This window comes from Dreissena polymorpha, chromosome 10, assembly GCF_020536995.1.
Source record: "Dreissena polymorpha isolate Duluth1 chromosome 10, UMN_Dpol_1.0, whole genome shotgun sequence".
In the NCBI taxonomy this organism is placed as follows: domain Eukaryota; kingdom Metazoa; phylum Mollusca; class Bivalvia; order Myida; family Dreissenidae; genus Dreissena; species Dreissena polymorpha.
In genome coordinates this window covers 21,807,420-21,820,161 of record NC_068364.1, presented here as the reverse complement: position 1 = coordinate 21,820,161, position 12,742 = coordinate 21,807,420, and the positions used below count along the sequence as shown (strand labels likewise).

Genomic DNA, 12,742 nt, shown 5'->3' with positions numbered 1-12,742 from the left:
TTTTTTTTCGGCCGTTTCTTAGTGGAATGTAACCTTTTCTAGTGCAATGGTTTACTATAGTCTTCAAGTGTATCATATTTCAGGGATTCAGTAGTGAACACCTATTCATGCCCTACCATTATCTCCACAAGATAACACCTGAATAATGGTAAAAAGTGTAAAACATGCCTTCCTGTCAACTATGATATTTTTTTAGAGAGTACAGCCCTACATGAAGCGATCATTTAGTGTATTGTAACCTAGTATCAAGATTCAACACAAACAACAACAACAACTTTTATGACTTCCTTTTCCGGTTTTGCAACAAGGAAAGTGTACTGTTCTCTACGAGCTAAGGCCTATCTGGCGACGTACACTGTCATTAAGGAACATCACTTCGCAAACTTTCTAATTTAAATACTATGGCTTCAGGAGACGAATTAGCTTGCACATATGCCGCCCTGATCTTGTCTGATGACAACGTATCGATCACGGTAAGTAGCCCGTGTGTTGCTTCAGTTTCAAGGTACAAACATTTCTTTATTGATCTTTATCGTCATACCTGCATGTATACAGTTCTCATAACTCTTGAATGTGACGAAACGTGCGAAGCGAAAACAATTGTTTCATTTACTTCTGACAAAAGTGAAAATATTTAAGTGCATTAACTTTAAGATAATATTTTAAAATGTGTACAGTTTCTCAACCAGTTCCGATTTATTTGTATTTAATTTTCCATAATGCCCCCACTAAAAACAAAAAAATAAGTGTCTTACTTAAGGATATACATAAATTAAAGGAATTAATTAACAAAGTTTTAGCAAGAAAGCTATTATGCTTACAGGGGGATAAATGCGGCAAAAACTTTGGAACTGATTGAATGAGTTATGTTTTTAAATGTGCATATGGCAGGGACATAGAAGGCTTTATTATGTTCAAATAAACTTTTCTGATTGAAAGCAAATGCCATGACAATTTTTTTGCCGGGTGTTTCTAAACTGGTTTACTGATTGTATACATGTATATTTAAATACATTATATGTACACCACGCGGCCCGCGATTTTTGCCTAATCACTGACACGCGGTGGTCATTATTTATTTTGGGTGAAAAATCACAGCAATCTCGCTTGTATCATCACGCTAGGTCGAGCATGATCACGGCGAATGCGATGAATATAATCTCTGGGGTGATTCACCGCGTTCCCGGTTAACGTGTTGAAGAACGATTTTCCTACCTTACATGTACATATATAATCTTAACAGAGATTATAGCAATATGGGATTATTAGCATTGTTTGCAAATATAATTGAGTATCCTTTTTAAAATGTCAACATGTATTTCACACCCATGTCCCTGACAGTTTTTTTTTGTCTTTTTAAGTGCTGCATATAAAACAAAACAGTGTTCGCACCTAGCTGTATGATACCGCACCTGGATTAGTGATAATTGCGTTTTTGATTATGCAATTAACAGTTTGAAGCCATGGAGAACTCACAACTGATTGTAATGTAATCGTCGTATTTTTCCAATTCTCGATTCCCCGATACATACGTTTCAACTGTCTCAATCACATACATGCAACTTCTTCTGTCTTTATCCATTACTCGATAATCCCGCATATGCCCGATTTCCATTTTTAAAGCGAATTCTGGTTAGTATTGACAATAAGAGTCCCAAAGAATATCATACACAAACGTTCGAAAATATCAAATGAATTTCGGCATATGTTTCTATTTAAAGATTTGATTAAATAAGCGCCGAACCAGATCAGTTGTATTCTACATGTGTAAATCACCTGACACGGTTTGCATGCGTCGTGTACAGCTATTTTCGGTTACAAATTCTAGCCACAAATACATAATGCAAATAAATTATGCCCCCCCTGCGAAAAAGAGGGGGTAAATTGCTTTGTTCTGATAAAAAGCGCGCGAAAATTGGCTTGTGTGTATTTATTTGTAAATAAACATTTCATAGTGGGTAAAACATTGATATCATTAATTTTAATTTCCATTAAAAGTTTCGTTGTGAATTTCAACTTAATTGCCGCGGTACCTCGCGAAATACTTTGCATTGACATTTCCTCTAAATAAAATATAATTAAAACACGCTGTATTGTAACCGTTACGCTGTTTCAGTTCCTTCGTTATTATTGAGACAATTATTGCATTCAGTGTTTTTTTTCACTTATTGGGGAATGGTGGCAGGGCCCGTCCAAAGGGAAAAAAATCCGTTGTTTTTTTAGGAAAAGGAGAAATTTGTAATGATATTTATTATATGAATACACATGTTTGTATACCAACCAGGGCTCGACATTAACTTTTGAAGCCACTTGTCCAGTCGGACAAGTAGACCATAATTTCACTTGTCCTGACCAAAAAGCAACTTGTCCTGACCATTATATCTTTAATCTGCTCAGTTCTTTGCAAAATAATGAAATAATACAAAATGCTCAAATCATAAAGACTTGAATCGTTCAAATTACATGCAAACATAATTGTAGGCAATTTCAATACAAAAAGAACTGACTAGAATAACAGGAAAACTCAAGATTATTGATTTTTTAACATTATACAGAGCCATTATACCTGACAAAAACTTGTGTGTTGCCAATATCAAACAGAAAATGTTAAAAGTGATGTATATGTACAGTACTTAACTGATATTTAAAAAAAAAATCATTCTATACATAGGAAGGACGTCACTACGTTAATTGTCTGTAAGATCTGCATGTACCGGGGTCGTAAAATGCATATTCTTTACAAGGGAGAATATTCTTTTATCTTGGCAAAGAAAAAAATGTTAAGGGTTGCTTCCCTTGTGAACAGTTCAGTGTAGTACATGTATCACATGGAACTATCGGAATATCTCGGGCTTCAACGATTAAACGTATACAAAATATACTTGGAAAAGTTGATATCTCCACAGAAATAATGGCTTTAAAGGCATTTTTCTAAGTTATACAATTATAATGACCACATGTCCTGTCGGACTAGTAAATTTCTTTATTTACTTGTCCGGACTAACAATTTGGTTGTCCCGGACAGTCGGACTGCCTTTAATGTCGAGCCCTGCCAACTTAATCGATAGACTTAGTGCACATGCTTATCTAACATTTAGGGATCATCATTACGGGTCTTAGCAACTTCCACGGACCATAATACACAGCCCGATGGTTACTTTCAGTAGCACACGTGGTCAGAAACTAACAAGTTCGAGTAATAAAGCACAGAGATTATGATCTGAAAATTTGCACGAGGTCCGAAATGAAACAGAATGCCACCAAATCAAACGATTCACCGCCTAATTTTAAATGTAACAAACTATGTTTGAAACATTTAAAATAACAATAATTCCGAATGATCACGGCTTCCATTTTCAAAAGTATATGCCATTCAACATTAATTGAGAAATAGTAAAGACAAACGTTTACTATTGTTCCATCAAATGAATTTTACACGCTACTATTTTATTAAATAGATCTAGCAGCCCAATCGGGATTGGAGACGCGTACATCATCTGAAGCAATGTGTAAATTTAAATTTAAATGCACATGTAAAAGTCATTTTCTAAAAATCTGGACGAAGTGTAAGTATTCATTTTACAAATCAACCATTTGATTTTATTCAAATGGTCGACATTTTTTATATTTGTGTCGTCTGTGTATTTTAGCAAGTTTTATGCAAATATATATCGTTTATTTCAACGTTAAAAGCAAGTCTCATTTCTGAGATTAAACTATGTAAATTTCTTCAATATGGTTACTGACCTACATAATCATTGACAGATGACATCCGATGGAAATTGTATGAAGTATGCAGAGAAGCTGACGAAATGTTAAAACAATCGCGTAGAAGTAAAAATATCAGGTTATTTTCTGTACCTGTTTCTTATATCCGCGAATTATCGCAGAGTGCCTCGGCATGATACGGAGTGAATACTCGTTGTGGCTGCTGAGAAACTTCGAAAACAAAAGCATTTGTAGCTGCGATTTTTGTTGGTTTTGCGTGAGCTGTACTGCGCAATTGTTATTTAAACAAATAAAGATATTGTTTGGTAGTCAGGATTCAACATTCAGCAAGTACGGTGTTACTTTCATATTGGAATACATTTTCGCGATATAATGTGATCGTCAATAATAATGACATAAGTTAATAAGTTGAATTTTAAATATAGTAGTCAACGCCAATCATGGCGATTCGCTGTGTTTTGCGATGATTCAACAGCTGATATTTATCGCGAGATGGTTGCAGTGAAATCACGGCGAATCACCCGTAGAGTGTTATCACGGTGAATCACCGCGATTTGCCACGTTGACCCAAAGGTGGTGATTGGTGATTAAGGCAAAAATCGCGGGCCGCGTAGTGTATCGTCACATTTATTTGTTTAGAGTTCCCTTTATTATCATGGTATTACTTAACTTAAAATGTGCTTCTTACCCTGCTTTAAATTATATCTGCAGATTACACCAAAATTTATTTAAACTGTTAAAGTATGTATGAGTTTAATGATGGTTTTATTTTCTAACAGGGAGACAAAATTGCAACCATTCTTAAGGCAGCAGGAGTGTCTGTAGAACCATATTGGCCAGGTATGAAACATGTACATTTCTGCTATGTTCTGTGTTCAGCAATATCAAGAAAGCAATTTATGGCATCACCTTTGAAGTATTTCAATTGTGTCAAATTAATAATGTCTGAAAGGTGTTTTTAAGCTCACCTGAGCACAACGTGCTCATTGTGAGCTTTTTTGATCGCCTTTTGGCTTGTGAACACTACAGAGGCCACATTTATTGTCCGATCTTCATGAAACTTGTTCAGAACATTTGTCCCATTGATACCTCGACTGAGTTCGAAACTAACTCATGCTTGGTCAAAAACTTGGTCAAAAAAGAAAAACAGTGCTCCAGCTAGGCCTAAATCGAAGGGCGCTGCGCCCTGCCCTCCCGAACCTCCGCCCTGCCCCCCTCCCCCCCCCCCCCCCCCCAAAAAAAAAATCTTTTTTTTTTTACATATGATTATTCATAAATCTCTTATTACATTGTAATTACTTTAATCCTCATTGTAGACATTATATTTGAATGGTTTAATATTAATGGGAATAATACAATTATTTATAACATATAAATTAACATGCAATAAGAAGCATTTCAGAAACACCCACGCGCTCGTACATGCCCTTTTCACAAAATACTGCACGTCGAAAGTGCCCTTTTGACAAATTACTGCGCGTCGAAAGGGCCCTTTTGAATCATAAGCCCCCCTGCCCTTTTCAAATCCTAGCTGGAGCACTGGAAAAACATTGTGAACACTAGAAGTCACATTTGATGCCCAATCTTCATGTAACTTTGTCAAAATGTTTGTTTAAATGATATGTTGGTTGAGTTCAAAAATGGTTCTGGTCCATTGAAAAACATGGCCGCCAGGGGGCGGGGCGGTATTTCTTATATGGCTATAGAGAAACCTTGTGAACACTCTAGATGTCACAATTTTTGCCCGATCATCATGAAACTTGGTCAAAACATTGGTTTCATTGATATCTCCGACAAGTTCGAAAATGGTCCAGATCGGTGAAAAAACATGGCCGCCAGGTGGGGGGGGGCAGTTTTTCTTATATCCAGGGGGCAGGGCAGTTTTCCTTATATGGCTATAGTAAAACCTTGTTAACACTCTAGAGGCCACATTTATTGTCCAATCTTCATTAAATTTGGTCAGAAGATTGGTCTGTATGATATCTTAAATGAGTTCGAAAATGGTTACTTTTGCTTGAAAAACATTGCTTCCAAGGGGCGGGGCATTTTTATGCCCCCCTTCGAAGAAGAGGGGGTATATTGCTTTGCTCATGTCGGTCTTTCAGTCCACCAGGTGGTTGTCAGACGATAACTCAAGAACGCTTGGGCCTAGTTCCTTACATGAATATATATATATATGGCTATAGTAAAATCTTGTTAACACTAGTGACCACATTTATTGTCTGATCTTCATGAAACTTGGTCAGAAGATTCATCCCAATAATATCTTGAAGAGTTCAATAATGATGCCGGTTGGTTGAAAAACATGGCCGCCAGGGGCGGGGCATTTTTCCTTATATGGCTATAGTAAAATCTTGTTAACACTCTAGTGGCCACATTTACTGTCCAATCTTCATGAAACTTGGTCAGAAGATTCATCCCAATAATATCTTGGATGAGTTCGAAAATGGTTCCGATTGGTGGAAAAACATGGCCGCCCAAGGGGCGTGGCATTTTTCCTTATATAGCTATAGTTAAACCTTGTTAACAATCTTCAAGCCATATTTATTGTACGATCATCATGAAACTTTGTCAGAAGATTTGTCCCAATGATATTTTGGACAAGTTCGCAAATGGTTCCAGTTGGACATGGCCACCAGTGGGCGTGGCATTTTTCCTTATTTTATGGACTTATGAATCTTCATGAAACTTTGTCAGTATATTTGTTAAAATGATATCTTGGATGTGTATGAAAATGGTTCTGGTCTGTTGAAAAACGTGCAGGGCTCGAAATTAACACTCGCACACTCGCAAAATGCAAGTGAAAAATTCCGATTGCGAGTTAAGTTTTAAACCACTAGTAATTTTTTGCGAGTAAAGTAATAGTGAAAAACAACAACAGTAATATTGCTAAATGCGTTCGACGTCCTGAACACTAAACCAGAGGTAATAGAACGTCCTCATACCCGTATGCGGAAGCGCGCACTTTGTATATAGACTAGTATACTTATAGTACAGATACGAGGATCGTATTGGTACAAAGAACGTTAAACAGTCGACTAATTCACACGTGTTCATTGAACTTGAACGGACATGGCGTCGAAGCGAAAAATAACTAGTTTCTTTTTGCCCACAGATGGATTTAACAATACGAAAGATAAAGCAAAGTTAACTCACAATAACTGTTGAATAAAAAAAACGAAATTAAATTATGTTTGCAGCAGAATTTGCGAGAAAGTTTTTGATTTTGCGAGTTGGTATTAAAGCTGCTCGCAATGTTTTGCAAGTAGAAAAAAAAGTTAAATTCGAGCCCTGACGTGGCTGCCAGGGTTTTCACTAGTCATGAAAGTTGGTAAGAACATTTTGTGCTAATGACATCTTAGGCTGCACAGAACAGGTCAGTTCCTTTGAATCTCAGGTGAGCGACTTTGGGCCTTTCAGGCCCTCTTGTTATGTTAATTAACTTAAGTTTGCATTTATCAATCTTTAAAGCACAAAGAAAGCAGATTAGCTTTACTGGATTGTATTTGTAGTTAGTTTGTTTCAAGTCAGTCACTTAATAGAAGTAGAATAACAGTTTCCATTCGTTAACTTAAGTTTTGTAGGAGGTATTACAAATTGTTTGTAGGTAGTCTGCTCTTGGACACAGTTTGAAATCCATGTAGGCAATGTAGTGTGCCTGGTTCGCCCAGGTACGCACATTGTCGTGTGGCGTATGGGAGCTGAATGTCCTGCTGGACTGGAGGTATATTCCCGTTCCACATCATGGTACATCAACTGGACCTCTGTGGGTTCAGGCCGTGTATATTCCAGAACCTTCCTAGAGCTGTTAGCACAGCAAGTACTGGGGAGACTAGCCATACACGGAATAAAATAATCTTTTTGTGACGTCTTGTAGTGTTTTTCTGACCATTTTGTGGCTGGTACTGGAACTATTTTAAGTGGAGAAAATTCGAGTTGTTTTCATGCAAATTGTAAAACTTGTGCTGAAACTTCACAAGGCATGTACCAATAAAAAGTCACGTTTTATAAACTATAAAACAGAAACTGTCAAACATCCTAGTTTATTTTATTTCTTTACAAGCATTTTGTAACAATTTTACACGTCAATTTCCCTAGGCTTCATGATCTTAAAAATGTTAATCTGATCACTACCCAGTAATTTATCTGTGATGCTACAAATTAACATCAAGGCCCTTGTTAAAGAAGGGAAAAAGCCCTGCTATTACTTGAAAACAACTTTCAGCTCAATTACTTTAATTTGTCAGGAGGAGTTAGATGGACATTCAAGGTAACTTTCCTGCAAACCTAGACTGGGTTCGCATTTGCATTTCATGGTTATAGATATAGGTAAATATGAAGAAAACCTTGTAGCCAAATGGAAATTTCTTAAGCAAAATTTCAATTGCCTTATTTGGCGAATAGCTGAGCAAGCCCTGCATAGTGACATGTAGTTGCTGCTAAAAACTATTTAACTGACTTCATAGTATGGAAGTGGCATCATTCTGCTAAATTACCTGTCAGAGTTATGGGTATAGGTAAGTTAACTTCTTAATGAACACAATTACATATATATGTAGTTGTTACAGAGATAAGTACTTGTGTGTGCACATTTTAACATGCATTCATTTATGTGAGTAGTATCACTCAAACTATACTGGGATTAGTTATGTTTAAAAATCTGAGTTATATTTCACGTCTTGTAGGTTTGTTCGCCCGAGCCCTGGATGGTATCAATGTGAAGGACCTGATCACCAACATCGGTAGCTCAGCAGGCTCTGCCCCAGCTGCAAGTGCCCCCACTGCTACTGGTGGTGGTGGTGCAGCACCAGCCGCTGCTGCCAAGGAGGAGAAGAAGGAAGAGAAGCCAAAGAAGGAAGACTCTGAGTCTGAGGATGACATGGGCTTCGGTATGAACATTGTATATGATCTGCGTTCAGGGAACACGGGACTTAATGCATGTGTGCAAAGTGTCTTTCCAGATTCTTGGACAATGCTTCCTGCTTTTATTGAATTTTCTGTTTGAAGGAAGTCTCTTCTTAACGACATATCAGTTGGGTCCCTAAAAAGCCTGTGTGGACTATTCTTTATTAGCACATGCATTAAGCCCTGTTTTCCCAGAACATAGCTCATTTTATACCGAATCTAGTGATTTCGTATTCGGGGTGCATATTTTAGTACAGGGGTCGAATTTAACAATTTTTACTACAAGAAAATTTGTTAAGAGTGGCTTGAAGTTCAACTCCCAAATATTTTCTGTTCACAATTTCATTTTACTAGAGACCTTTGATAATAAGCGACATTTTAGCTTTACTCTTTATCAGTTCAAAAGATATTGTTTGAATCTGATTGCAAAGTAGTGATGTACAATGATTGATTTGTGTTCACTTCATCAATTTTTGCAAGCAGTAGATAAATTACTGGCATTTTTAACCAGGTTTTCCGAAGGAAAAAACTGGTTATTACATTGGCGAATGTCGGCGGGCGGGCTGGCTGGCGGAACAAGCTTGTCCGGGCCATAACTTTGTTCATTGTGAGATTTTAAAATCATTTGGCACATTTGTTTACCATCATTTGACGGTGTGTCGCGCGAAAGAATTATGTCAATATCTCCAAGGTCAAGGTCACAATTTGAGTTTAAAGGACAAAACTGGCTATAAAGAGCAGCCATTACTTTGTCGCTCATTGTCAGATTTTAAAATCATTTGGAACATTTGTTCACCATCATTAGACGGTGTGTCGCGCGAAAGAATTACGTCGATATCTCCAAGGTCAAGGTCACACATTGGGTTCAAAGGTCAAGAATGGCCATAAATGAACTTGTTCGGGCCATATCTGTGTCATTCATCGTGAGATTTTAAAATCATTTGGCACATTTGTTCACCATCATGGAGCAGTGTGTGGCACGAAAGAATTACGTCAATAATTCCAAGGTCAAGGTCACCAGGACTAAAAATATTTTTTTTTTGATACAAATGGGGTTAATTATAAACAATTATCAGAAAAATGGAGACAACTAAAACTGAACTGATTAAATCAGTTCAGGTTTAGTTGTCTCCCATTATCTGACTTTTTTCACATTGAAAACCTGGTTTTGTGACAATTTTGTCCCTTGTTAAAATTGTAATCTCATCATGCGAGTTTGCCAGTGCTATGTTTGAGCCCTGACTCAGTATAGCTGTAAAAAATTGTGTTTGTGCCTAGGGAATAGTTGAGTTTGGAATAAGAGGTATTAAAAAATTCTAGCAAAGTATGAATCTGAAATTCTGGGCAAAACAGATTTAAAGTTTACATATGATATGTCTTATTAGTTGGGATCAATTGTGTTCACCAAGCATTTTAAGACCTTAGTATTTACAAAAGAATATAGATTATAACATGAAAATATCTTTGTTTTTCAGGTCTCTTCGACTAAGAGTGCAGTTATGTTTGTGACTTGAACTGTATAGAAAGAAAAAAAGAGTAAAAAAACTGACCTTGTTTGTATTATTACTGGATAACTTTTTTGGCTCACCAGTTACTGGACAGTTTGTACTGTTATTGTCTCTATTTTAGTGTAATGGTTTGTCTAGTTAGTCCCCTACCGGTTTCACCGGAGGGGACTTATGGTTTTCGCTCTGTGCGTCTGTCACACTTCTGGATCCTGCGATAACTTTAAAAGTTCTTGATATCTTTTCATGAAATGTGGAACATGGATAGATGGCAATATGGACATTATGCACGTCATTTCGTTTTGTTCCTTCGCCTAAAATTCTGGTTGCTATGGCAACAAAAAGACTAGAAATACTGCTGAAAATGGTGTTTTTCTGGATCCTGCGATAACTTTAAAAGTTCTTAGTATTTTTTCATGAAACTTGGAACATGGATAGATGGCAATATGGACATATGCAGGTCATTTCTTTTTGTTCCTACGTCAAAAATTCTGGTTGCTATAGCAACAAATACAAAACCAATTCTGACAATGGTTGAGCCGGTAGGGGACTTTTATTGCTTGGCAATAGTCTTGTTATATATAGAAAGCATCAAATAGGAATTATATAGAAAGAAAAAAAGAAAACGACATGGTACTTAGTTTGTATATTTGTATTGGAAAACATTTGGGCTTATCAGTTTAGTGAGTGGTATGTTTTGGAATTGTCTTCATGTAAAATAAACTTTAGAAAGTTTATCTGCTCAAAAACCAGAAAATATCCTATGAGGAACTTCCGCTCATTACACTGCAGTGCTGTGGAGGCATTATTTTATGTTTATTGAGTAAGAATAAAACTTAATGCATGTTGGAAAGGACGAGCACAGCAAAGTTGCTGCCAGTGTTTACATTAAAGTTGTTGCAGTTTACTATTTTAACAAGCATAAATAAAAGTTATGGATTTGTAAACTAATACTTAGGGACATAAATGTTTCATTAAATATGAAATGTTAAAACAAAATAAGTGTTGTGAAGTAATTGTTTCTGCTGCAATGTGCTGTTAAGAGATATACATAATCAGTTTAATGTTGACAGCTTAGTCGAAAGGACATTCTGGACAAGGGGAGGCCGCTGCAGACACAAGTGACCTCTGTTGATGCAACAAACTGCTTCTTGAAAGTGTATGCAGTTAAAGCACGCACACAATTTTAGTTATGACCTAAAAAGCCTCGGGCCTGCACTAAGTAGACTGGTTCAAGTCTGTTATCTTTATAAATGTAGAAAGTTTGAAGTTTAGCAAAAAATGAATAAGTCTGAAAATGACTCAATGTTTGTAGTACCTAGTGGGGCAAGTACTTCTCTGCCTTTTATCTTAGGAACCATTCTAGAGTGGGGATCGAACCCATGACTTACAGAGTGCTAGGTTTAAATATTGTGCACTGTCACCCTGACACTTTCATCATTGATGAATGTAAATAAGTACTCTATGTAAACAAGGGCTGTTTGTAAAACATGCATGCCCCCCCCCCATATGGGCTCTCCGTTGTAGTGACAGCCATTGTGTGAATATGTTTTTTGTGACTTTGACCTAGTGACCTGAAAATCTATAGGGGTCATCTGCCAGTCATGATCAATGTACCTATGAAGTTTCATGATCCTAGCCATAAGCGTTCTTGAGTTATCATCCAGAAACCATTTTACTATTATGGGTCACCTTGACCTAGTGACCTGAAAATCAATAGGGTTCATCTGCGAGTCATGATCAATCTACCTATCAAGTTTCATGATCCTAGGAATAAGCGTTATTCAGTTCTTCAGTTATCATCCGCAAACCATTTTACTATTATGGGTCACCTTGACCTTTGACCTAGTGACCTCAAAATCAATAAGGGTCATCTGCGAGTCATGATCAATGTACCTATGAAGTTTTATGATCCTAGGCATAAGCATTCTTGAGTTATCATCGAGAAACCATTTTACTATTTCGGGTCACTTTGACCTTGTGACCTGAAAATCAATAGGGGTCATCTGCGAGTCATGATCAATGAACCTATGAAGTTTCATGATCCTAGCCATAAGCGTTCTTGAGTCATCATCCGTAAACCATTTTACTATTTCGAGTCACTTTGACCTAGTGATCTGAAAATCTATAGAAGTCATCTGCCAGCCATTATCAATCTACCTCAAAGTTTCATGATCCTAGGCATAAGCGTTCTTGAGTTATCATCCGGAAACCATTTTACTATTTTGGGTCACTGTGACCTAGTGACCTGAAAATCAATAGGGGTCAACTTCGAGTCATGATCAATCTACCTATCAAGTTTCATGATCTAGGCCTTAGCGTTCTTGAGTTATCATCCGGAAACCATTTTACTATTTTGGGTCACTGTGACCTTGACCTAGTGACCTGAAAATCAATAGGGGTCATCTGCGAGTCATGATCAATCTACCTATCAAGTTTAAGGATCTAGGCCTAAGCGTTCTTGAGTTATCATCCGGAAACCATTTTACTATTTTGGGTCACTGTGACCTTGACCTAGTGACCTGAAAATCAATAGGGGTCATCTGCGAGTCATGATCAATCTACCTATCAAGTTTCATGATCCTAGGCCTAAGCGTTCTTGA

General features: G+C 37.0%; 1 protein-coding gene and 1 non-coding gene across 2 annotated transcripts; both read left to right on the top strand.

Annotated features, from left to right (window-relative positions):
- The first annotated feature begins 282 nt into the window (after positions 1-282).
- On the top strand, positions 283-10,183 carry LOC127848346 (60S acidic ribosomal protein P1-like). The gene is made up of 4 exons (XM_052380767.1): positions 283-473; positions 4,509-4,569; positions 8,415-8,618; positions 10,110-10,183. Exons 1-4 carry the CDS (start codon positions 402-404, stop codon positions 10,121-10,123), a joined length of 351 nt encoding a protein of 116 aa, XP_052236727.1. The 5' UTR covers positions 283-401; the 3' UTR covers positions 10,124-10,183.
- Positions 7,365-7,582, top strand: LOC127849359 (small nucleolar RNA SNORA73 family). Its single transcript, XR_008034868.1, has one exon. It is a non-coding gene; the product is annotated as a small nucleolar RNA SNORA73 family (small nucleolar RNA).
- Positions 10,184-12,742: the final 2,559 nt, after the last annotated feature.

What these genes read in the sequence shown, in the direction of transcription:
- LOC127848346 (XM_052380767.1), top strand. Translation starts at nt 402, where the DNA reads ATGGCTTCAGGAGACGAATTAGCTTGCACATATGCCGCCCTGATCTTG. An exon ending in ATGACAACGTATCGATCACG is followed by an intron (nt 474 to 4,508) that starts GTAAGTAGCCCG and finishes ATTTTCTAACAG; the next exon opens with GGAGACAAAATTGCAACCAT. An exon ending in TGTAGAACCATATTGGCCAG is followed by an intron (nt 4,570 to 8,414) that starts GTATGAAACATG and finishes CACGTCTTGTAG; the next exon opens with GTTTGTTCGCCCGAGCCCTG.